The sequence below is a fragment of the Andrographis paniculata genome, unplaced genomic scaffold, assembly GCF_009805555.1.
Source record: "Andrographis paniculata isolate CXL003 unplaced genomic scaffold, ASM980555v1 Contig37END, whole genome shotgun sequence".
NCBI lineage: Eukaryota > Viridiplantae > Streptophyta > Magnoliopsida > Lamiales > Acanthaceae > Andrographis > Andrographis paniculata.
This window is the reverse complement of record NW_026137570.1, coordinates 120,886-146,337: the sequence shown is the minus strand read 5'-3', so window position 1 is coordinate 146,337 and position 25,452 is coordinate 120,886. Positions and strand designations below refer to the sequence as shown.

The 25,452-nt window shown below is 39.2% G+C and overlaps 3 protein-coding genes, 1 non-coding gene and 1 pseudogene across 5 annotated transcripts; 3 read left to right on the top strand and 2 right to left on the bottom strand.

The window, feature by feature from the left end:
* Positions 1 to 12: 12 nt before the first annotated feature.
* TRNAS-GCU (transfer RNA serine (anticodon GCU)) lies at positions 13 to 94 on the bottom strand. The gene has a single exon. It is a non-coding gene; the product is annotated as a tRNA-Ser (tRNA).
* Positions 24 to 3,542, top strand: LOC127250254 (G-protein coupled receptor 1). Of its 2 annotated transcripts, XM_051273433.1 has the most exons (9): positions 24 to 496; positions 1,083 to 1,114; positions 1,215 to 1,384; positions 1,498 to 1,601; positions 1,901 to 2,002; positions 2,122 to 2,182; positions 2,600 to 2,739; positions 2,819 to 2,889; positions 2,993 to 3,542. In XM_051273433.1, the coding sequence occupies exons 1-9, from the start codon at positions 173 to 175 to the stop codon at positions 3,090 to 3,092; spliced, it is 1,104 nt and encodes a 367-aa protein (XP_051129390.1). In that variant the 5' UTR covers positions 24 to 172; the 3' UTR covers positions 3,093 to 3,542. The 2 variants fall into 2 exon arrangements, with proteins under 2 accessions (XP_051129390.1, XP_051129391.1); XM_051273434.1 differs by lacking the exon at positions 1,901 to 2,002.
* Positions 3,543 to 4,441: 899 nt separating this feature from the next.
* LOC127250261 (transcription factor HY5) lies at positions 4,442 to 7,333 on the top strand. Its single transcript, XM_051273444.1, has 4 exons — positions 4,442 to 4,758; positions 5,129 to 5,300; positions 5,490 to 5,646; positions 6,382 to 7,333. Exons 1-4 carry the CDS (start codon positions 4,662 to 4,664, stop codon positions 6,430 to 6,432), a joined length of 477 nt encoding a protein of 158 aa, XP_051129401.1. The 5' UTR covers positions 4,442 to 4,661; the 3' UTR covers positions 6,433 to 7,333.
* A 287-nt stretch (positions 7,334 to 7,620) lies between these two features.
* LOC127250262 (cellulose synthase A catalytic subunit 1 [UDP-forming]-like) lies at positions 7,621 to 13,634 on the top strand (annotated as a pseudogene).
* Positions 11,950 to 25,288, bottom strand: LOC127250251 (uncharacterized). Its single transcript, XM_051273430.1, has 17 exons — positions 24,751 to 25,288; positions 24,493 to 24,666; positions 23,163 to 23,299; positions 22,933 to 23,072; positions 22,233 to 22,375; positions 21,708 to 21,787; positions 18,745 to 19,008; positions 18,543 to 18,653; positions 18,314 to 18,436; positions 17,671 to 17,792; positions 17,530 to 17,599; positions 16,962 to 17,054; positions 15,875 to 16,002; positions 15,408 to 15,549; positions 13,819 to 14,624; positions 12,531 to 13,734; positions 11,950 to 12,448 (listed from the first exon to the last, which is right to left on the bottom strand). The coding sequence occupies exons 2-15, from the start codon at positions 24,608 to 24,610 to the stop codon at positions 14,511 to 14,513; spliced, it is 1,785 nt and encodes a 594-aa protein (XP_051129387.1). The 5' UTR covers positions 24,611 to 24,666; positions 24,751 to 25,288; the 3' UTR covers positions 11,950 to 12,448; positions 12,531 to 13,734; positions 13,819 to 14,510.
* Between the last annotated feature and the right edge of the window lie 164 nt (positions 25,289 to 25,452).

The following is a 25,452-nucleotide window of genomic DNA, read 5'->3' as shown; positions in this document are numbered from 1 at the left end:
CTCATCACCGTTCGTCGCCTGAGAGATTCGAACTCTCGCGGGGAAACCCCATGTACTTAGCAGGCACACGCCTTAACCACTCGGCCAAAGCGACGATTCCTTGCTTCTCATTCCCAAAATAGGCGTATTCAACGGTCACAATTAGTTATTACTTCTCCACACCTCGGATGAAATGGTGGTGGTGGAATCGGAGACGAGCTCACTCTCCGTCAACCTCGCCTGTCTGTTTGAGATCGCCAATTCCCTCTCCGCAAGCAAGGTGGACAGAAAGATAAGAACAAGAAGAAGCCCGACATTTCAGGTTATTAGCCGAATGGCGATGCCGCAGGCGGTTTTGGGGAGCTTAACCGCCACTGAACGCGGAATTCTCACCGCCATTAATACCGGCGCCTCCAGCCTCTCGCTCGTTGGCTCCGGCTTCATTGTCCTTTGCTACTTGCTCTTTAAAGAGCTACGCAAGTTTTCCTTCAAGCTTGTCTTCTTCCTCGCCCTCTCTGTAAGTTTTCCCCTGCCCTTCGTTTGCTTTTTCGCCTTTTTGGCTTTCCGCTTCGCTCTTATTTTCCCCAAAACTTTGATCAGGTTACGCAACTGATTTCTGGTTGGTCGCTAAATTGACGAAATTATTATCATTCAGCTTAGTGACACACATTCCTTTCCCTTATAAATAGTCCCATCTTAACTGGTAGACAGTTGCGGGAGTGTTTCGTATGTTTAGCTGCGTGAAATGTTTTTGAGGGAATTGACAGAATACGATGGTAAATGCTCCCGTGTATTTAGACTGTCGCCTCTGTGCGATTTTATGCATAGTGATCTGTACCTCCAACACCTATTTGATTTCAGATCTGGGATTGTCGGATCCGTTAACTTGAGCAGAGAAACTTTACTATGGTGGTGGTATCACGACAGTCTGAGTCATTCCCATTTTCTGCCATTACTTATGCAATTATTTTCTTAAACAGCCAGCGCAGTCCTTGATCCTCCTCCAAGAAATTTTTGTGTGCAAGTTTTTTTTTTTTTTTAACTTTATCCATGTCTCGTCTTTAAATGCATTATTCGAATTTACTATTTAATTTCTGGTGCAGGACATGCTCTGCAGTTTCTTCAGCATTATTGGGTATGAACTTGTATGTGTGCAGTCAAATGCTTTTAGATGCAATCTTTGGATGATGAAAATTTATGCAGTTTTCATTTGAAACTTAATGTGTTATATGCAGTGATCCTTCTAAAGGATACTTCTGTTATGCTCAGGGCTACACAACACATTTTTTCTGTGTAGCCTCGTTTCTGTGGACAACAACAATTGCTTTTACCCTACACCGAACAGTTGTTAGACATAAAACTGATGTGGAGGATTTAGAGCCAATGTTTCATTTGTATGTATGGGGTATGCTGTTTATATTCTGTTTGCGTTTTAACATTTTATTGCTATGCACTTGCTTTGGAAGTACCTGTCCCTGTCAGTTTTGCCTTTGCATGAAGATTAGAACACTTTTGCAGGAACATCAGTTGTTATGACAATAAGTCGCTCTATTGGCAATAATCACAGCCATATAAGCCGAATAGGTGCTTGGTGTTGGGCGCAAGCCGGACGTACAGGAAAGGTATGTATATGAAAGGCTTACTGCTGACCTTGTTCCTGTTACCAGCTATTGCTTGTTATCTCAAAGATTCAAATTAGTTTAGCCTTATTGATTCTAGGGAATCTGAAATTCCTTATTTATCTTTCCCATTATAGTTGCTATGAAAGAATTTCCAAAGAAGAATCTTGTCCAATGATCAATCTTTCAGTTCATTATTTTGTATGGGTTTGTAAAGTATGAACTTGGTTATAAGATGATACCTTTATGCTATGTTTTATCCCTTGTTCACACTTACAGTTGTAATACTTCTTGTCCTGCAGGTGGCTCACTTTATTACTTTTTATGCACCTCTGTGGGGTGCAATTCTTTTCAATGGCATCACCTATTTTCAAGTGATACGCATGTTAAACAATGCGACTCGTGTATGTAATATGCTAGATGCTCTTTGTCTCATCATTACTTCTGTCTTGTAGGATTAAAATGCATTAAAGCATGTATGCTTTGTTTTCTTATAGAATCACTTTGATGCAATGTCTTTCAGATGGCAGTTGGAATGTCAGAGCGGGTATTTCAATCAGATACCCGACCGGATATGAAGGCAAGTTTTTTTCTTTTTCTCATATGTTGTGGCTAGAATTCAATATGGATGTTGAAAGGCTCTCTACCTTTAGTTAGTCTAGAGTCTCTTAATCCATCAAAAGATTATGATGATTCTGTTACATAGCATTATTGTCTGGTGACAGTTTGGATGCAGTTGCACACAGGTGTACTTGAAATGGCAGGATTGATTACAATGCCAATTAGTTGCCAGATATTCACTGCTTTGTGTACCTTAGAGTTCTAGAAAGGATCTTAATGATTTGTTACTTGTCATCGATGCAACTTGGGATTATCCCATTTAAAGAAAACATGGTACCTTAGTGTTGTGTTTTGTTGAGCGCAATTGCCAATCCAAGTTAGTTTTTCTTAAATCTGGTCATTCATTGGTTTGTTTATGTCTATTTCTATTTAACAGGCAGTAAACCGATGGGGTTACTATCCCCTTATTCTAATTGGGTCCTGGTTTTTTGGCACAATTAACCGCATACACGACTTCATTGAACCTGGCCACAAAATATTCTGGCTTTCTGTTCTTGATGTTGGCATGGCTGCGCTTATGGTAAATCTGCTGTACTCGGAAATAATTTAATGTATCTGATGCGTGTGCTGAAATTTTCACCACTTTGTCCTTGTTGAAGGGGCTGTTCAACTCAATAGCATATGGTCTAAACACTTCAGTTCGGAGGGCCATTTACGAAAGATTAGACCTGTAAGTACAAGGATGTCTTTGTTCCTTGCTAGGTTCCTAAACTCAAAACAGTACTTAACGATTGCAAGCAGCCTTGGTTGAATTATTATGTGCATGGTTGCAGGTTACCAGAAAGTTTAAGAAAATGGCCTCCAAAGAGTAGGTCCAGAGGCCAACAATCTGAAGCCGAACTAGTGTCATTGAAAATGGAGGAGCAACCATAGACAGATGTCTGTCCTTTCGAAGAAGTAATGTGGTTTCGCTTGCTACACTTTGTGTGAGAAATCAGTCCATGACTTGGAACAAACACATTTGCAAACCTCCTGTTCCTGCTGTAAACAGGGAGGGAGAATCACAGGTTGGTGAAAAAGTTTTCTGGCCCCTGAAGCCATCCCCTGTTGTAGGATGATCCTGCGGTATTGACCAGCGTGCATAATTTTGAAAATTCGTTTTGTGTTGTGTGGTGTGGTCCGGGTGTAAAAATAGATAGGTGAGATGTTGATGATGATTGTGGTAGCCAACCGTAACATGGGGGTTAGTTTGGAGAATGTGATTGTTCTTTGGCTTGTAGTATTTGCATTTGAGCGTGCAAATATTAGTTGAGTTGTCTCAGACCAGTATGATCTAGTAGTATTCATTTATTCCATTTGGGGGACAACGGTTGCGGATGCTAAGTACACTCCAGTCTCTGTCTGTCTAGCTCCGCTCCAGGGAGGGAGTGGCAGGCAGGCAAGATCAGTCGAGGTGAGGCAATGAAGAGGCCAACTAATTCAATCTAAAATTGTAAAATCTACGGTCTTTCTATATTTTTCAATCTGAAAATATATAAGGACACGTCATGTTCACATTGCCCATTAGAGGTTTTTCTAATAAGGGCGTCGTATATGCTCTAGATAGAGTCGAGTGGAGCCTCAGATGCGCGAGCGATGATGATAACTGTACAGAACACGGCCGCCGTGTATCTATCTATCTATCTATCTCTCTCCAAACCCCAAAATATTATTCATTGCTAATTAATTGCCTTTCCATTACATCTCTCATATTGCTTAACCAACCAATTCTCGTCGTCCTCTCTGACACCTGCCCTGCCCTGCCTCACTCATTCTTGATCGATCCGGCATTCATTCATCAAATATAACACCTCCCGTGAGGGCCATGACCCCCCCCCCCCCCCTCTCTCTCTCTCTCTCTCTCTCTATCCAAATGTATCCATGTATATAGTAATAATAATACAAAGGTAGGTAGCTAGAGCTGCTGGTGGTGCTGGCGTGGAATTTGCTGTTAATGGTTGAAATTGAAATGCATACATGCAGACACATCTACAAATATAGATATATAGAGATACGGCAAGTGGTAGCCGGCACAGCGGCAGCGCACATGTGCGCTTAATCTAACCGTCCAATGCCCTTATCAATCCAAGGGTTGATATTCCCACACGCTCCCAACTCACTTACCTTTGATTATTCCCACACTTTATGGCTCCTAACGCTGCCACGATCATCCCATCTCACCCCTCCGATCAGAATTCAATCCCACGGCCCATCTTCTCATCTATCACCCACCTTTCTCTCCCTCTTCCTCTCCTAAGGTCCCCTCTGCCCTCTCTCCTCTCCCACAGGAGTAACGTTGCGTCCCGCTTTTTTTGCTCCCCGAAGGCTGCTGCAACAAGCCCACCCAACTCCCACACGCACACGCTCTTTCCCCCCTTCTCTCTCTCTCTCTCTCTCTCGATCTCGACCAGACCTGGTTGGCCTGCCTTTCTCTTGTTTTCTGTGTTTCTCATTTGAAGTGGAATGCAGGAGCCAGCTACTAGCTCTATTGCAGCCAGCTCGTTGCCTTCTAGCAGTGAGAGATCTTCTAGCTCTGCTCTTCACGTTGAAGTCAAAGAAGGTCTCTTCATCCTTCTTTTTTATTTATTTGTTTATTTAAATATATATATACTTTTTCTAAAGTTGAATTTACAATGGGTTGTTTTTACAACACAAGTACCCCTGGTTTTATGTTCAGTGATTGCAGTGAATCCTGGGTCATGCCCTCATGACAATAGAGAATTTCGGTTCTCTTGTCATGAATCGGTTGATGAATTTAATAACAGACATTTCAGTTGGAAATTTAGTGTTATGAATGTGTCTATTCGCGTGGAAATCATTTGTTGGCGAAACTTGAATGGCTATACGAAATATATATGATTTTGTAAAGAAACATCGTAATATTTGAATCTATATATATATACATATTCTTTGAACACGATGAATTGTAGGCATGGAAAGCGATGATGAAATAAGAAGAGTTCCGGAGATAGGAGGTGAGGCTGCTGGTGGTGGTCCAACAACAGATGGTGGAACGGTTGCAGGTCCGGCTCAGCCGTCCGCTAGCGGCTCAAAAAGGAGGGGGAGGAGCCCTGCTGACAAGGAAAACAAGAGGCTGAAGAGGTAAGTAGACAGAGAATAGAGTTTGGTGGGCGTAGCTTTACTCGATGGCATAGAATTAGCTGCCCTCAGCAGAATATGCAGTGGGGTGGGGGTGGGGTGGGGAAAGCGAAAGGGACTAGAGGGTATTATTTATTTATTACTTTGTTAGTAAACAAAGTAAGTATCCCTGTGGTTTTTGTTTGGGAAAAGGTTGTTGAGGAACAGAGTTTCAGCACAGCAGGCAAGGGAGAGGAAAAAGGCGTATTTGATTGACTTGGAGGCCAAGGTTAGAGATTTGGAAACCAAGAACGCGGAGCTTGATGAAAGAGTTTCCACGTTGCAAAATGAGAACCAAATGCTTAGACAGGTGTGTGGTGCTCTCATCATTCCACCCTTCTTATTCTCTATTCCTCCTGTTCCTGGCTATATATATATATACGGGTTTAGATTTTGACAAGTACATCGTCCATGCTTTTGCTGGAGCAGTTGTGTTGTAACTTCTGTAGGTGAAGATGGCCGACCCCCGACCACCTTTGTACAGTGGTTTAGGAATGAGTGCATGCATGGTGTCGTTGTCGCTTATGTTCTCTTTCTTTCTTTCTTTCCTTGTTTGCTTGATCGATTGATATTAAGTATCGTGCCCCCACCTACCATTCAATTCAGTACTAGGATGCAATCATATAACCCTAATTTGTCATTTATCTTCATCGAGTGCATAATGGTAATGATTATACATTAGGTAAGGGTAGTGCGTACTTCTTGTCCATTGATTGGATGGAGATGTGAGACGGAACTAACTTGGAAAAATGTAGAGACACCTTTGAACTGGAAATCAATTAATTAAACTATAGATAATACCAATGTCCGATAAAAGAAAAAAGGAAAACATCAATGCTTGCTTGCAAATGAAGGGGTGATGGGTGGATGGAGGGTGTGCTTGCTTGCCTGCTTTATTTTACTTTAGTGTTAAATATTAAATAAATGCAAAGGTGTTCATGCTTGCATTGCTTGTCTTGTAATCAATACTATTTGCTTGCTAATATATGTTATATATTGATTGAGATGATGATGATGATGATGTGTTTTATTTATGTATAAACAGATACTGAAGAACACGACTGCCACGGGCGGCTCACAGGAGGGAAGGAAATAAGCTGGAAGAGCGGAGAGTAGAGAGCAGAGAATAGAGAGAGGAGAAGTCCAAAGACAGGGACAGGTTGGTGGTATCTATGTTGTTGGTCTTGCAGAGCAGAATGGTGGATGATGAGGATGAGCACGCCACAGCCACAGCCGCAGCTGCATATCTATCTATCTATCTTACTCCTGCTTGGTGCCGGCTTTGTACGCCCACCAGACAGACAGACAGACAGACTGGCCAGTATGAGTATGATTATGCGCATATAAGTAAGAGTTGAAGCAATCCCAGGCGAGTAGAGTAGAGTAGAGTAGAGCAGAGCAGAGTAATGCGTGTTGTAATGAATCGTGCTGGTTAGACTGGCTGACTGACTCACTCACTACTTCTGAGGTTGAGTTTGAGGTTGTTCAGTGTTGAGGATTAACAGTACAAAACAAAGTTATAGGTAGGGTGTGATTGTTTGAGGGCTCAGATTTTTTTTTTTTACTATTCATCCAATTTTTTTCATCCAAAAATATCAAATCAAACATCTATTTTTTATTTTTTATATTATATTAAAAATCAATTTTACATTCAAAACATCACATCAACACCTATTTATATCACATCATACAACTATTCAAATTTAAAATTTTTACTATTCAAATTTCAACTCAAAGTTAAAACCTCCAAACAAAATTGATTTATTATTGAAGGTGAGGAAAGCGGTCCGGCCCGGCCAGGCTGGCTCAGCAACATTGAATGAAGGAAATATATAGTAGTAATTGGATAGTTGGTAATGGTTGTTAGATTTCCTTGGAGAATGACGGATGTTTGATTGAGACCCGACTGCTACCTCTACTAGAGCCTAGAGGGAGAGATTGATTGACCCAAAGTCAAAGTCGAATCATTCATTCTCAATCCATCCATCTCCAACCCAGTAAGTATTATAATGAAAAAAATACCTTGGCATCTATCTATCTATATCTATAATGATAATAATAATTAATTATATAACTTGTATTTTCCCAAACAGACAAAAGAGGGTCGTTGGAAGTTGTTCTTGTTTCTTTCGGAGTCCTACGTACATGTATTTTTATATCAATATATGAATTCTGGCCTACAACCTGTTAACGTGTGTAGAGAGAGAGAGGGAGAGAAATTATTAATGTCTCTGCCGCTTGAGCCGGTGAGAATCCCGTACGTTCTTAAATATATACATGTAATCTAATAAATGAATACGTACATACGGTACTAGGTATGACTGTAGTATACTCCATCACTTGCTATTTATAGATAAAAAAGAAATACTATTAATTTCACGGGAAACGGTAGGAAAAAAACTAAAGCGTCGTGTCCGTCACTGGAGAGAGCGAGAGCAGGGCCAGGCACCGAGGCAGGAGATATGCCCGAATGAATTAATTATTGAAGCTGCTGGGAATGGGATTCCGATCTTCAACCTCGGTGGTCTTGCCTCGAGTTTAGGAGGTGTTGAGAGTTGTACTTGTAGCTGTCAGTTCAGGTGCCAAGAATAGTAATAATAATACATAAATCCTTTCGTTTTGTAAGTGGTACTATATAGCCGTCGATGATGGAGGCAAATGCGGGGATGGTGGCTGGATCATACGAGAGGAATCAACTCGTTAGAATCCGACACGGTTCTGACGGCGGGGTACTTCTTTTGCCTCCTAGCTCCCTCTCTTTCCTTTGGCTTTGCCTTTCAACAGATTTTGCTGGCGGTAATCATATCACCCGAAAAGAATAAATCCATTTTCTGCCATTTTTTTCATATTAAGGTGAAAGGTGAAAGATTTACGATCAGAGAAAGTAGACAACCCAGTAATCCTGCTGCTTTTATTCTATGTTGTATTTCTGGGAATTATGCAGTTGTGCATCTCTGTGCATTTGCTGCATTGGATTGAAGTTGCTGCTAATTATTATTATTATTATTATTATTGGCAAATGCCAATTATTTGCGGCCATGGATAGAATGTTTCAGACACCTATTCAATGTCCCTGACTTTTATGTAGTTTATGGACTTTTGAAAGTTAATTTTATCTGGCCATGCATCAATCTGCTTCACTAACATTCTGCATGGTATTGTTGCAGCAAAAGCCTCTGAAGAATTTGAACGGTGGGATATGCCAGATATGTGGAGATACAGTTGGAGTGACGGCCGGTGGCGACTATTTTGTTGCTTGTGATGAATGTGGGTTTCCCGTTTGCCGAGTGTGTTATGAATACGAGCGGAAAGATGGCAATAAGTCATGCCCCCAATGTAAGGCTAGGTACAAAAGACACAAAGGTTAGTCTGCTTCTTGAAGTAGGTTTAGATTCTTCACAACCTTGGGGAACTAGACATGCAAGCAAGGGTCTTACATATAATCATCCTGCATGTTTTAGGGAGCCCGCGAGTTGAAGGTGATGATGACGAGGATGAGATTGATGACTTGGAGAATGAGTTTAGCTATCCTAAGGGGAAAAACAAGGATGGATCTCAGTTGCACGGAGATGAAACCGAGCTATGTGAATCTTCTAGACGTGATTCTCAACGGCAAAGACCACTTGTTAGCGGTGGGCAGCCTGTAAGTTACCAAATCTCATGGCACATAACCAATCACATATGAAATCTATTGTAGTTGTAATACCACTATTCTATTGTCATTCTTATTATAATAATATAAATCAAGTCTCCTCCTTTAATCTTCTTTGCATGCCCAGGCATCGGGTGAAATTTCTCCTTCTATGCAAGATACTCGTTCCATCAGGAGTGCTTCAGGACCTTTGGGTCCTGGAGACCGTGTTCCCTCCCTTCCTTTTGTTGACCCGAGGCAGCCTGGAAAGTGACCTTTAGTTATAAGTTCATCGGCCTGTGAATCCTGCATCTTTTTTTCTAATATGTTCATACAACTGATGATAGTTCCATTGACTTTTGGCAGTTCCCGTGAGAGTAGTTGACCCTTCCAAGGACTTGAATTCTTATGGACTAGGGAGTGTTGACTGGAAAGAGAGGGTGGGAGGATGGAAATTGAAGCAGGAGAAAACTATGGTGCAGATGACCAACAAATACGGTGATGGAAAAGGAGACATTGAAGGGACGGGATCAAATGGGGAAGAACTTCAAATGTAAGCATCATTAATTTGCATGCATTTTTATCATTCCTATAAATCTATAATACTCTGAAACAGCCTGCTCTGGTTTTTATTAAGAAATCTTCTGGGTTGCTATTGATTGCAGGGTAGACGATGCACACCGACCTATGAGCCGGGTTGTGCCCATTTCCTCTCAACATCTAACACCTTATCGTGTCATAATCATTCTACGATTGATTATCTTGGGCTTTTTCTTGCAATATCGTACTACTCATCCTGTGAAGGATGCGTATCCTTTGTGGCTGACATCAGTTATCTGTGAGATTTGGTTTGCCTTGTCTTGGCTTTTGGATCAGTTTCCAAAATGGTATCCCGTTAACCGTGAGACCTATCTTGAAAGACTTGCATTGAGGTTAGTGCCTTGTACCTAATTTCGAGATCAAAGAAATCATTGATTTTCTCTTCTTTTACGAGTGTTCTGAACTGTAATAATTTGTAGCTTTGCGTTTTATCCCCATGTTTATGCTAACATTTTTGCCATACAGATACGATAGAGACGGTGAGCCTTCTCAGTTATCACCCATTGATGTGTTTGTGAGTACAGTGGATCCTATGAAAGAGCCTCCCCTTATAACTGCCAACACAGTGTTGTCCATTCTCGCTGTGGACTACCCTGTCGATAAAGTCTCCTGTTATGTCTCAGATGATGGTGCAGCAATGCTCACCTTCGAAGCCCTCTCTGAAACTGCAGAATTTGCCCGAAAGTGGGTGCCTTTCTGCAAGAAGCACAGTATTGAGCCCCGGGCCCCTGAGTTCTATTTTGTGCAGAAGATAGACTACCTCAAGGACAACATTCAGCCTTCATTTGTCAAAGAGCGCAGAGCAATGAAGGTAATGCTCAACAATCTCTAAACCATTTCCCTTTATTTCCTGTTGGCAAGATCACCCTGCAGTTACGGAGAGTTTAATCCTATACTGTAGAGAATAAACTTTGCATGAACTATGTTGGTTTAAAATTTTCTTGTTGCTAGTAAATGCACATCACTGTTATCTGAAGTTTTACATGGAACAAATGAGTTCGATTCTATCTTGTACTTAGAATTTTTAACCATGCATGGTTAAATTACTGCAGAAAATGTTTTACGTCATTGAAAAACACGAAACAAGTTCTAGTTCTAGGAAGAAATTCAATGCAAGGAAGCATAACTATTAGCTTCTTCACGAAGATGATGCTGACATGGATGCATGTTCAATGTTATCTAAAGCAATGATAAAACCAATTCTAATTGATACATATACGTACTCCATTTATGGAAGTTTGTGCATCTGAGTTTTTATTTTCTACGAGAGTATGACATTTTCATTGAATAAGGAGGAGAACATGTAAAGAGCAGGTTGCAATTTCATATGTGGGATTTCTCTGCAGAGAGAATATGAAGAATTTAAGGTTCGGATCAATGTTCTTGTTGCAAAGGCTCAAAAGATGCCTGAAGATGGATGGACAATGCAGGACGGGTCTCCATGGCCTGGAAATAACACTCGTGACCATGCAGGGATGATTCAGGTTTTCTGTTGCATTTTAAAAATCAACACTATTCCTCACCAAATTATTTCATCATTGCAATCTGTAAACAGGTCTTTCTGGGGCACAGTGGAGGTCTTGATACTGATGGAAATGAGCTACCCCGACTGGTTTATGTTTCGCGTGAGAAACGACCAGGATTCCAACATCACAAAAAAGCTGGAGCTATGAATGCCTTGGTAAGCAATTGAAGATCCTCATAGCGGTTGTATCATAAAGATTTCTGAGTTAGTGGTTCAGTGTTGCTGGAGGAGGAGCAACTTCAAAAATAAAGAGTGAAGTTGATACTCTACCGTTTATTCCCTTTATATGCTCCTTTACATTTGAATCCTTTTTTCTATACCTTGGACAGTGTTTTGACTTTGGATTATTAATTAATCTTTGTGTGAATACACACCTTTGTAATTGACAAATCTCATTATGATGACATAGCTTGTACTCTCGGTGTGCTACAGATTCGTGTGTCTGCTGTCCTCACAAATGGAGCCTATATATTGAATCTTGATTGCGATCACTACTTCAACAACAGTAAAGCTCTTAAGGAAGCAATGTGCTTTATGATGGATACTGTCATCGGGAAAAAGATATGCTATGTGCAGTTCCCTCAGCGTTTTGATGGCATTGATTTGCACGATAGATATGCTAACCGAAATATTGTCTTTTTTGATGTAAGTCAATCAAAGTTTCATATATATATATACATATATATATTGGTATGGATTTTGCCTCTGGGAAGCAAGCATGCATGCATTATCAGCACTGAATGCATCTATCTTGCCGCAGATTAACCTAAAAGGGTTGGATGGCCTTCAAGGACCTGTTTATGTGGGAACTGGTTGTTGCTTCAATAGGCAAGCTCTCTATGGGTATGATCCTCTCCTAACAGAAGAAGATCTGCAGCCAAACATGATTAGTAAAAGTTGCTGTGGTACAAGGAAGAAGGGGAGAAGTGCCAATAAGAAATACACCGATAAGAAGAAAGCAGCGAGATCAACTACACCCATCTTTAACGCGGAGGGAACTGAAGAGGGTGTGGAAGGTATTGTTTTTGTCATACGCCAGTTACATGGTAGTTTTATCCGCTGCTGCTTTGAAAATTCCGACCTGTTCTTGCCTCTAGCTCTCCGAGAGAAAACTTGCTCTTGCATTCTTCATAGCTCTCTTTTCTATATCAAATTCTGCTGGTTTGGCTGTTGTCATGACTCATACAATGCAATTGCATACTCGCATGGTTCACGACAGGATATGATGAAGATCAGGAGGCGCTTCTTATGTCTCAGAAGAGCTTGGAAAAGCGCTTTGGTCAATCTCCGGTCTTCATTGCAGCCACTTTCATGGAGATGGGAGGCATCCCACCATCAACAAATCCCGCTACGCTCCTGAAAGAAGCAATCCACGTTATCAGCTGTGGGTACGAGGATAAAACGGATTGGGGCAAAGAGGTACATTTGAACTTCTCACTCGTATTATGCAATTAGTTAGAGCTGCGAATCTTCATTATCTGTGTGCTGTTTCTTTGGTCCAGATTGGGTGGATCTACGGCTCTGTCACCGAAGACATTCTAACGGGATTCAAGATGCATGCACGGGGGTGGATTTCCATCTACTGCGTGCCTCCGCGTCCAGCGTTCAAGGGATCTGCCCCTATTAACCTTTCAGATCGTTTGAACCAGGTCCTTAGGTGGGCCCTGGGATCCATCGAAATCCTTCTTAGCAGGCACTGCCCTATTTGGTATGGCTACAATGGCAGGCTACAGCTCCTGCAGAGGATTGCATATATCAACACCATCGTTTATCCGCTCACCTCTATCCCGTTGCTGGCGTACTGTATCCTTCCTGCCGTCTGTCTTCTCACCAACAAATTCATCATTCCGGAGGTACATGCGAAGCTGCTAGCTAACATCTATAGCATACAAAATTCTACTGACTGCTAGTCACAAGCAATCTTCTCTTTATCTTCTTGCAGATAAGCAACTTTGCGAGCATGTGGTTCATCCTTCTGTTCATATCCATTTTTGCAACGGGGATACTGGAAATGAGGTGGAGTGGCGTGAGTGTGGAGGACTGGTGGAGGAACGAGCAGTTCTGGGTCATCGGGGGGACATCCGCGCATCTCTTTGCTGTATTCCAAGGCCTCTTGAAAGTGCTGGCCGGGATCAACACCAATTTCACAGTGACATCGAAGGCGTCCGACGACGATGGAGAGTATGCGGAGCTCTATGTGTTCAAGTGGACATCCCTCCTCATTCCCCCGACCACCGTGCTCATGGTGAACGTGGTGGGGATTGTAGCTGGCGTTTCACACGCGGTCAACAGCGGGTATCAGTCTTGGGGCCCTCTATTCGGGAAGCTGTTCTTTGCGATCTGGGTTATAGTCCATCTCTACCCCTTCCTCAAGGGTCTGCTGGGGCGGCAGAACCGCACCCCCACAATTGTCATTGTCTGGTCCATCTTGCTCGCTTCCCTCTTCTCCCTGCTTTGGGTTCGGATTGACCCCTTCATGGCGGCGGGTGCTACAAAGAAGAAGGCAGCTTCAGGAGGGCGGTGTGGCATTATTGACTGCTGAGTTCTCTATTTGGCTCAGGCTCAGGTTCAGGCAGCCTCTTCCACTCCGTGTCTGCACCCGCAACACAGACCCTGCTGCATGCATACCTTGGGCCATGTCCCTTAGAGATATATACATATATACACACATTAACATATATATATATATATATATATGGTGTAGTGTAGGTTGGGTTTGTAGTTACCATGGAGACTGATGGATTCTGTGGATGTGCTTGTAATATACTACTATACATTGATGTTGAACTTGAACCACCATTTACTGTGTCTTTCTGCCTCTGGCTGCGTGTCTTGTGTCTTGAATGAGGAGGGGGCATCCATCCATCCATCCACCCACCCTTTGCTTTGCTTTGAGGATACAGACAGGACTGGACAGGACTGTTGGTTGTTGTTCTCATTCATTCTCAGTCTCTGGGTGGCTGCCGTCTCGTCTCATCGTCGTCCACCAACACGCTTGCTTGCTTCGTAACACATGAAAGATAATGAAGCAGCAATAGGCAGCAGTTTCAGTTGTTCTGCAATAATCTCTCTCTCTCTATATGTGCGTGTACGCAGAGACGACTACGCAAGTAAATTAATTAAATTAAATAACAGAGAGACGAAAGGTAAGACCACGATCAGAGTCATACACATCCTGAAATATATAAATATATGTATATATGACATGTTCCTGCCTTTGCATTGCCGCAGCGTTGTCTATACTCCACAAATCGCTGCTTCAAACTGCATCATTTCCAAGAATGTCATAGTGATGATCAACACCAGAACTTGCACAAGCGCACATGCACCCTTCCCCTTCCGACTGATTTTCTCATCCACAAACCTGCTCATTGCAATCGACCTTCCATTCTGATCTGAGGTGGTATAATACTCTTTCTTAACATCCAACGCTTTTGGATGCCTTCATCTTGCCTTTTTCCTGGAAACAAGGATGAAGCCGATAAACCGCCTCGATGTACAACGGTGTTTGCATTTCAATCAAGCGCGAAACCTGCACATACAATACTCTTCTTTAGATTGAAAATTTCACACAACAAGGGGTGGTAACACTGCAACCAACTATTTTTTAGGGGAAAAAAAAAAAAAAAGGAAAAGAACTTGCAATAATTAAACAACTTTTTATTGTGCATTTCAAATCAACAAGATTAACTGGTTTCCATACACATCTGGTGCCCTCTTATGAAGCTGATGCGTGGCGTGAGGAGCACTCATCTTTCTATATATACAAGTAATCTCAACTCACAAGTGTAGAGAAACATACTTATAAACAATGAAAAGCAAATAATTCTTTTCTACGCCTGTTTCAATATCAAATATTTAACTAACAATCCGATCAAAAATAAAAAATAAAAAATTAACTAACAGTCTAAATGTATTTCATGCTGCAGGTAAGGATGGTTAATCCAAGAAGTGGAAATATTTGCTTGAGTAGAGTAAGAACAACTTTTCTTTTTCCTTTTATCACTTTTTAGTCATACATATACCCCCGTGACCAAATGAATTTAACATCTACTTTATTAGAACCAACTATGTCAACAGCCATATAAACAGTTAATGATTAGACATAAAAAGTACAGGCATAATGTGAAAGTGTATCAATGCAATTTAGCTGTACTTTCTTGCCTGATAAGGGAGATTCCAGGTAATCTATTTATATTGGTATTAGATGTTTCCAATAGCTATGTCATATTTTTGTAAGAGGAATAAAGACTAGAGTTACATCAAGAATGTGAGGAAATGATTGTGGTGGAGTGGAATAAGTAAAAAATCTCACAGCTCTTCGAAATGCAGACATCTCCTCTCGCCCAGAATGCAGGGAAATAATTTCTTTGGTTGTTCCTCTTGACCTCACATTGCCTTCTGCCAAAACATCTCGCCTGAGCTTAGTGTTCTCTGTTTCAGTTTCAAACTGGAAGCTGGAAAAGAACCAAGGCTATCAGTTCTTATCTATGTTCCCAGAAGAACACAAACAGATTGGTTCATGGATGATGGACGGAAAAACACTATTTAACATTTCATTCTGTATTATTATAAGGAAGGACTAAGGTGTGAATTGTGAACGACATTTTCAAGACAGGAAAAAACTGCAAGTGGAAAATATTTTGTGTAGGGAACTACCACAGTAAGTGAACATGTGAGTAAACAAAGATTATGAATTTATGATAGCCCAAACAGTTGAACATGAAAACTAATACCATATTATCAAAGACTCAGGATGCAAGAAGTTACATCTTGCATTACCTCTCTAGATCAAATAAAGTTCCCTCGTCAGTTCCTTGAAATAGATCATCAATAGAAGTAGCAGCAGCACAATACAGTTGGCAATGATGGTTGTACAATTCATCAACTAGAGTGATAAATCTCCTAGCCTGACAAAGAAGAAAAGGCATTGTCCATGACAACAAATGGGGAAAGTACAGCAAAGCAGGACAAATGCATCAAAAAGCTAATATGCTAACTCAGTAGCTATTTATTTCTTCTCTTCCTCTCTTCTACATAGATAGTCTATAAATACATGTGTGATGTATAGTAAACCATCAAGAATCAGTAACAACAAATTAACATTCTTCTCTTCCTCAGTTCCTTTCCTATTTTGGCAACAAGTAAAAACCAATCGAGTCACACATGGATCCTAATGCTAAATTTCTTCCAAACTAAGGGGAGTCTCTAGTAATTCCTGAAAGCATAGGTTAGCAGGTGAGCCAAGTTATCTTACCCTTGTCCAGACATCTAACTAGATAGCAAACACAATTACTTCTCAGTATTTAAAGTTAAAATCTGATAAATTCCATCCTAACTATCCTATATAATATACCACGTCAGATAATATGTACCAAAGGGAAGCTTAGGGAAAATATGAAACTAAATGTTATGATAAGACAAGGTCGAATGCAAAAATCTGTATAGGCAAAATTGGGTATAGAATGTAGATTAGTTAATAACAGCATAAAAATTTTAAGTGAGAAGAAACAGAGCACGTGAAGCAACACATGTTTTGCATGTGAGATAAAGATCATCTTGGAATGAAACAAGAAAAAATGGTAGGAATAGGACAGGTGAAGTAAGGCTGCTATGGAATCCATTAAGTGCATTGGTATTTGGTCGCTGATACATAGTATTGTTAACACTAAACAGTTCGTGATGCTTGATGCAGGGAAATCCTGTCATGAGCATATGATTACATCTAAGCATAGAAATGAATTGGCAATGTTGAATCCAGTAAACTATAAAAAAATATGGCAAAGGAAAAAAAAGAGCTGTAGCACTTGTTATCATTCTCCTCTACTATCGAAGTTTGTGAAGGTGTAAGGTAAGCAAAAAATATTACCTTGTCCCTGATACGCATACTCATAACAGGAATATCAGATATGAAGACTGTGTGATAAGCTTTAGCAATGGCAATATAATCAGCTGCCCCAACCTGTAAGCTTAATATGAGATACCAAAAGAAATAACGCATTGCCTATAATAAATGAGACTGCAAAGATAAGAAGGAAATTGTACTTAAACTAAAGTATCAGCAAAACACAAGATACTCTCAAACAAAGAACTTACCAAGGAATTCCACATTTAGATAGTTACTTTATACTTCAATTCACCTTGAGAAAATGGATGCCCATGGCTAAAACTCCTTAATAGATGACCTTGCTCAAGCCATTTTCAACTTATTTGATACCTCTGCTAAATTTATACTAATTCAATCCATGGTTTCATGTTCCAGAAGTTTGTCACCCAAGAAATTGGAAACTATCATATATAGAATAAGGAAAGCACTGTACTATACCTTCAAGGGATTCAGTATTAGAATTTTCAAATGAACACAGAGGTGAAACTTAATTTTAAAAATAAAAAATACACTGAATAAAAATTTATGCAAAGGAAAGGACAGGACATACTGGTTGACCACAGAGAAATTCAAATGTGAAACGTGCCACCCCGCTGCAGCTCTCAAACACTTCCAATGTTCTGATAAAGTGAGAATGCATGTATCACAATCAAAGTCAAAGCATATAACAGAGTTCCAATTAGATAAGTACCTTCCAAACATCACTGATAGAGTTTGAGAAGTAACCTTCCCTCCTTGCTCGCTCACGATTGTGTTCCATGCATTTTCAAATTCCTTTACTCTGGTGCTTTCTAATGGCCAAAAGTAATGAGTCTGAAAATGCAGAAAGGGGTTTGATATTACAAAATATTACAAAGAAGTACACCATAAACAATGTATACGACTTTGGGAATTATGTATCAGAGCATAGTATGAACAAGGAGTAAAGGCTAAAAGTTAAGCAAATGGGTTTTCTGTGCAAGTCAAGAAACCCATCAAGATAATGGTAAAATGCATAATTGCAGTTACAACACTGAAATATCAGCAGTCAACAAGGGAAATAAAGACTGCTGAGATTATATATTTATATATTGTAACAAAGACAGTAACTAGAGCAACCAGGTGAGAATAATGATTTGCATTATCGGATTCTTGTACATTGCACAGTCTCTGCTTTGATGAAATAAGGAGTTTAGAAATGAGTGGGTGGTCAACTCCATTTTTAAAAAGTGTCTGCTAGTCAAAAGTCACCCAAAGTGAGTAATCAAATTTCAGACAATACAAAAAGGACAGATGCAGATCCTTGTCAACTACAATAAGTAGTGTTATAACCAAATAATGTTCTATGGTCTTGCCTGATCAACTGAATTTGTAGCTGTGTGACGACGGTAATCAATTTCACTTCCAATCAGAATTGTTTTGCAGTGCTTTTCCATACTAGCCACAAGCTCTTGAAATATCTCCTTTTGCATGCCATCCTGTATAAGGTGAAGGAAATAATGTTAAACTCCAAATAAAAAATCGCGTAATGACAAGCAGTTTCTGGAAGAAGGTACTTCTCGTGCGGAATGACTTGCAAGTTACCTGATTCAAATCCCTTGGTGCACGATTACTGGTAGCCACAAGAACTGTTCCTGTACTCAATAATCTGCTTATAATTCCAGATAAGGCAACAATAGCAAAAACATCAACTGTCTGTGGAGAAAAAGAAATAATAAGAATAAGAAAAAAGATATCATTGTGGGAACTTGTTAGAAATATAATATGACACTATAAATAGTCTAACCTGTATTTCATCAAAGCACAGAATACCAGCTCCTCTTTGATGCTCATCCCCTTGTCCGTCAACCAAATATTTATCAGCAACTGCTAGAAGAATATTTTTCATCTGCATCTCTTGCTTGTATTTTTCTTCTTCTACTAGCCATTCCTTGATTGTTGTATCAAATGGAAGATTCATAACCCAGTCAGATATGCTAGATTGGAAAGGTTTCTCCATTGCTTCTCTCTTCGATGTTTTATGCATGAGACTATGAATTTGAAGCATAGCCTGTGTATTCGCACAACTATGGATTAAGGATATGTAGATTTTGGAAAGACAGTGTAGACAACCTAAATGACCAATAACTGACCCCCAAGTAGGGGATCATAACAAAAGTTTTGGTAACAACATGTGCTTCAAATCCACTTTTCATAAGTGCATTACATGATATTATAGTGTGTATTACCGGCATATCTGTAGTGTATTTTGGGCGATTAAGTAACAAGCCCATAGTGTAAGAGATTTGGGTCGAAGGTGAATTCTATCATCAATCATCACAAATGGCTGGAAGAATAAAGATTGCTTTGTTTATTTTTTTCTTGTAATAGAATTCTGCTGAACTTTTGGATAAATAAGTTGGCTAAGCATCGAGAGGTAGCACAAAGAGAGGGGTGAGTGAAATGATTTATACAGATTTATTAGCTAACTAGTTAGCAACATGGCTAGCCTGGGGAACTAAAGTTGCTGGAATAATTAGGTGTGTTTGTTTGGGGGATCTTCCCCAAACTTTACTATTCATTCAATTTTTTTTTCCAAAAAATATTAAATTAAACATTTATTTTTCATTTTTAATATTATACTAAAAATCAATTTGACATTGAAAACATCGCATCAACACCTATTTATATCACATCATATAACTATTCACATTCAATATTTTTACTATTCAAATCTCAATCCAAAATCCAAACCCCCCAAACAAATTTTATACCTCATAATAAAAGTTAGATCTGAGAGGAACAATGAACAAGTGTATTGTTACAACCTATTTTAAAGCCAAACATAGTCTATGTTTACTTATATCATTAATTTTGTTTTTGCACTATTTATTAAAATTGTCTCTTTAGCTTAGGCTTTCTTTTGCGTGTTGGGGTAAAATAGCAGTTGGATGTGACATTTTGAATGGAAAATAGGTGTTGGATGAAATATTTTTTAAGAAAAAATAAGAGATCAAATAGTAAGAACGAGAAAAAACATAAAGGGTGGGCTTGGTTGGGGGTTTGGATTTTGAACAGTAAAGTATTTTAGTTTCAATAATTATTTGATGTAATATAAATAGATGTTACATTGTGTTGAATATAACTTAATTTTTAATATAATATAAAAATAAAAAAGAGGTGTTTGACTTGATATTTTTTAGAGAGAAATTTTAAGAATAGGAAGAATTTTCCCAAACTGCTAAACCAAGTAAACAACCCCATATTTTTTAGTTAAAATATTGTATCACAAATTTATTTTATATGCTAAACATCACATCCAACACTTATAGTTCATTCAATTTTTTTATTTTTACCAAAACAATCTAAATTACCGAAACACTTCAAAAACATAACAAACCCCTATGGTGGTGTGTTCACTCGGTCACTTTTTTTCATTTTTTCTACCATTCAGCTCTAGTAATTTCTTATAGAAATATATTATTTTCTCTCACAAAACATCGTGTTCAAACCACTACTTGAATAAAAAATCAAAATAAAAAATAAAATAAAACAAAGTGTATCACCAACTAAACACACCCTTGGTTTCTAGGTCGCGAAAGCCACTAGAAAATGAGTGACACTATAGAAAAGAAGTACTAAGGCTTTATTTACATATGTTTTCAACTCTATTTTGGCTATTCATAAAAAATTTCTTCTCCAAAATATATAACATCCAGACAAATTTTTTATTAAAAGTATTATATAAAAATTGAATTTTATATGAAACATTACATCCAACGTCTATTTACATCCCCATGAAATACCAATTTATACACCCAAATTTTTAATTATTCCCAAAACTCTATAAAACTCCTAAAAACCTACAAAACATATCTAAACACACCCTTAAATCCCGAATGTCAACTTATACATGCTTGTAACCCTAGGAAATCACCACCTTTTCATTATAGTTGGATTGTGCTTTTACATAGCTAGCCACTTCAGTTTGCTACCATCACATTATTTACAACCCTGTTCTCAACCCTTCAAAGTTTCACTAGTTCAATTCAAACCGCTATCCAAGAATGTCTGCCAACCTCGCATCAAAGTATCAACATCACATTCCATGTATTACAATACTGGAGAATATAACTCAATTGTTCCATGTTCTGCCCAATGAATATCTAACTGTGAATTAGAGACTCAGGCGAACTTCCAATTAAATCAAAGGCTAGAAAGTTCTGATCGCCTTGCTTACCAATTTATCCCTTTCATACTTATAATTTAAGTCATTTCAACTGGAATTGAACTCCTAGATAATAATTGAAAAGTGATTATTAGTATAGCCATACGAGATGACAACCATACTTTGCTAACATACAAATAATTGCCTAAATGAAAACACACTACTTGAGTTTGGTAAAATATGTTGCAACAACGAAATCTAAAATGCATGGACTAATTAATGCAAAGTATAATTTATCTTGTGCAGGAAAGGACAAAAGCTTGATGCTCTTTAACTTATAGGATGAAATAAGGCACTCCAGCCAAGCCTAGTATAACAATCCCATGGCAAAGAAAAGACCTAAAGATAATAATTTCGACAGACAAGTAAGGCACGAAGAGGTGAACATAAGGTTTAGGCTTGAGGCTGAGGAGCAAAAAGAGGAATCCGCCCGAGCCTTTCCCGCAGGAACATCCACAATAGATCCAGTGCGCTTGACAATCAATATAATTATTTATGAATAAAAGCATACACATGAGCATAAATGGGAGCAAAGCACTTGCCTCATGAAAGTGAAGCCTCTTTCGATGTTTAACAATTCCTTCTGTGGCAGTGTAGAACATATCCATGAGCATTGTCTTCCCTACATAATGCACAACAACTTAGGCACACAAAATAAATTTGCAAGAAAGTAGAGAAAATTGCAGAAATATTTGCAACATAAAACTTCTTCAATGTTGTAGTGACATAATCAAGAAACTTATGAAGGTGTGTTGAATATGTTCCACATTGGAAAAGATGTTGGGGATCCTTTGGCTTATAAAGGCGAAGGACTACTCCACTTAATACCAATTGGTTTTAAGTTGGAAATAGGTATCAAAGCCATCGTGCCCGATTGGGTACTAATCCTAGTTAGAATTTCGAGATGATGATATCATCTCAAGGGGGGAGTGTCCCACGTTGGAAAAAATGTTGGGACTCCCTTGGCTTATAAGGGTGAATGATTACTCCACTTAATGCCAATTGGTTTTAAGTTGGAACCCCAGATTCCTTCTTAACAAAAGGCAAGTAAGAGTTAGCAGCAAAACCACTTCCAACATTTCCATAAATGTATAAGCCTTTTGGGGCTGGAGGAGCTTTGGGTCGCAGGCCAACGGATGAATCTAGCTTCTTTTCTCTGTTTAGGTATGAAACCCATTTCCCGACGCCTGGTTCAATATTGTCAGGATTTCTGCATAATCATAACAAAGTTCACCATTTAAGGATAAGAAGGAATCAAAGTGTTCCAAGTGAATGCGATAAATAAAAATAGAGCTGTGGAATTTATTCACATACATACAGCATATTTTTTGTATGGCACAGAGAATCTAGATGAATGATAGGAGAAACCAAGATTAAACAATACAAGCATTTGATGATGGGAAATTTAATTTCTCAAACACTTAATGAGAAACAGACCTGTAATTTAAGAACTTGCAGCCTACATATTCATTCTTTGGCTAAACCATTTGGTAAATTGCAAGTAAGTATTTTCTCTGCATTCTTTTTCATGTCAATTGATGTGATCTCCATGATGTCACAAGTCACAACACACAAATTAAGAGCCATAAGAATTTTGATAGATTGGTGCATAGGTATACTCACTAGTAAGATATTTGATGGAACAGAGTTAATATTCCTACTGAGCAAAAGCTTCAGCTTGATGACATGCACAAGGGCATGTAGTAGATAGTCAAAACAGAATAACAATAAAACTAAAAGACTGGCAAAATTCAATGAAATCCTCACCGCAAAATCCACTTCTGAAAAAAACTTTGACGCTTCTTTACAGCTATTAATCCACCTCCCTCCTGTTTTGTCTTAGCCTCCTCCATTAAAAGCCTACGTCTCTCATTTTCCCTGCTTTCTTCCCATTTGGAAAGTTTTTCCTACAACATGAAAAATTAATACAGGTATGAGAAGGCATAAGCAAGAATAATACAGAAAATGAAAAGCAGAACCTAAAATATAGAACCCACATGGTAGTCCTTCATATCTTTCTCATATTGGTCAAGCCTACCAAGCAAACTATCAAGTTCCGAAGCCACTTCTTCTTGGAAAGGATCATGCTTCAACTTCCCGAGATTGATGAGATTTTTATAATGATCAAGCAGACCTAAAGGAGATTGAGAAAAACACACACAAAGTAAAAAAGTCTATGGATTGTTCAAGAAACTGACCACCTAAATAATTCAGGCATGTAGTTAGACACCACCTTTTGGGTTGGTCCACAATTATTTCGCTATTCAATGAGAGATATTAGTCCATTAATCATATTATAATTTCGTAACACACTCCCCTTAAATCTGCTACTTAACCTCCTTTCTTAACGGGTAGTGATAATAACTCAAATTCAGGACCTTCCCTACACAATTGTCAATGGGACCTTCCCCCCACTCTAATACTACATACAAAACATCACAGTTGTGATTATACAATAAACCATATATGATAGGGTGTAACTAACTCTCTTTCAAAAAGCTTTATCTTGTAACATGTCCTCAATCAAAATTTAAAATTTATCAACAATGATAAAGCCATATGAATGCTGCTTCAAAGCCCTAAGTACGTCAGTAACCTATCCTTTCACCGAATGACAAACTTAACTTCCCCTATGTTTTGAGGAATGAAGCAAATAAAATATTCTGTTCCAAAATTCCCCTCTTCTTTCCACCTGTATATCAAACCTGCTGCTTGCCACAATGATTCAGATATCTTGTATCAAGGAACCAAGTTCAATCTAGATATACATACACAAGAAGATAAGTCTTCTTTATAAAAAAAGCAACTCGATCATGCTACTTCAGCATTGCAGCGTTAACCAATATGAAAAAATGTGTTCTTTGTCACTTATAACTATCTCCACGTTGTTTGACAAGTATTCAACATTTTACTCACAGTTATCATAACCATCAATTAACATGAGGAAATTCAACAACAAACCAAATAACACACCGCGGTAATCTTAACTCATTTTCAGTTACGATACAGCCTATTGTCTTGTAGACCAGGTGATTTCGTTCCTTCAAAATATATGAGAAATAAAAGAATTTTCAAGAGAAAAAAAAAAAAAAAAAAATTGCACAATGCCAGGGCATAAGACTAGATACACGCGATGATGCGCCTAAGGACATCCAATACTGTACGACTAGAAACAAACACAAATATCAACCAAGAAACTAAACACGAGAAGAAAGAACAAAACCCAAACAAAGACCATCCAGGTGACTCCAAACAAGGAAAGCATTTCAAGAAACAACACTCTAACATAACTATGTGGGCCGTAATCTTATATAGTCATCAACGTACCAGGAGACCTGGAGAGAGAAGAATGCGGGCGATCGTATTGGAGCCCGAAATGGGTGATACGGTGTTTGAAGCGAAGGTCGGCGAATCTAGAGAAAAGAGCAGGCACAGGATTCTTCATGATTGATTTTTTTTTTTTTTTTTTTTTTGTTGAGCTCGAGGAAGGGGGTTCTGGCACTGGTGGGTTGTAGTAATAAATAACAATCAATAATAATGTGGGGAGCCATTTATATCGACGTTTTAATGCTTACAAGTACTTACGTGGGACTATGGGAGGTAGTGGCGTGGTCACCGCTCTGCCACCGGCTCGAGAAAGTAGTTATTTCATTCATACAAGCAAGGACGACGACTACTGATGACTTGGCTGGCGTGCGTTAGCGCCGGAAAAAACCCTACCCCAATCAGGCACCCTATCTATCCGGCCAGCCACGTGCGCCCTCAACGGGTTTAGGGTTTGGAGGAGATTGAGAAATGTTGTTTCATGGAACGGACCTTGGTGACGGCAGCAGGCAAGGCAAGGGATTGATATAGTCTGCGACGGGCATCGACACCGTCAACAAAATTTAAAGACAAGCAAACACGCTGTCAATCATGCCATTGCCGCCACATCAAATGCAACAACTCAACTCAACACAACACAAGACGCGAACAGGAGAGGAGCGGCCCGCACAGCTGATGAGCAAACTACGATCATTCTTCTTCTCCTTCTTATTCTTGTTCTTCTTTTGAAGATGGATCGATGTATGTATGTATGGGTCGTGAATTAATTGAATGGGTAAATAGCTTCCGTGAACCCTCAAAACGCAATACGTCGACTATCAAAAGGATTATACCACCATGAATCAATGCCCCCACCGCAGAAGCAGCAGCAGCAGCAGCTGTGACGGGAATGATGACCTTATTATATACGGAGTGCTACTCAACTACTATAATTCGCTAGCCAAAAAATCAAGATCGGGGGTG

What these genes read in the sequence shown, in the direction of transcription:
- LOC127250261 (XM_051273444.1), top strand. Translation starts at nt 4,662, where the DNA reads ATGCAGGAGCCAGCTACTAGCTCTATTGCAGCCAGCTCGTTGCCTTCT. An exon ending in TCACGTTGAAGTCAAAGAAG is followed by an intron (nt 4,759 to 5,128) that starts GTCTCTTCATCC and finishes GATGAATTGTAG; the next exon opens with GCATGGAAAGCGATGATGAA. An exon ending in GAAAACAAGAGGCTGAAGAG is followed by an intron (nt 5,301 to 5,489) that starts GTAAGTAGACAG and finishes GTTTGGGAAAAG; the next exon opens with GTTGTTGAGGAACAGAGTTT.
- LOC127250251 (XM_051273430.1), bottom strand. Translation starts at nt 24,610, where the DNA reads ATGAAGAATCCTGTGCCTGCTCTTTTCTCTAGATTCGCCGACCTTCGC. An exon ending in AGAGGCTTCACTTTCATGAG is followed by an intron (nt 19,009 to 21,707) that starts GCAAGTGCTTTG and finishes GCGAATACACAG; the next exon opens with GCTATGCTTCAAATTCATAG. An exon ending in CACCAAGGGATTTGAATCAG is followed by an intron (nt 18,437 to 18,542) that starts GTAACTTGCAAG and finishes CACCTTATACAG; the next exon opens with GATGGCATGCAAAAGGAGAT.
- LOC127250254 (XM_051273433.1), top strand. Translation starts at nt 173, where the DNA reads ATGGTGGTGGTGGAATCGGAGACGAGCTCACTCTCCGTCAACCTCGCC. An exon ending in TCTTCTTCCTCGCCCTCTCT is followed by an intron (nt 497 to 1,082) that starts GTAAGTTTTCCC and finishes TTTCTGGTGCAG; the next exon opens with GACATGCTCTGCAGTTTCTT. An exon ending in TTGGCATGGCTGCGCTTATG is followed by an intron (nt 2,740 to 2,818) that starts GTAAATCTGCTG and finishes TCCTTGTTGAAG; the next exon opens with GGGCTGTTCAACTCAATAGC.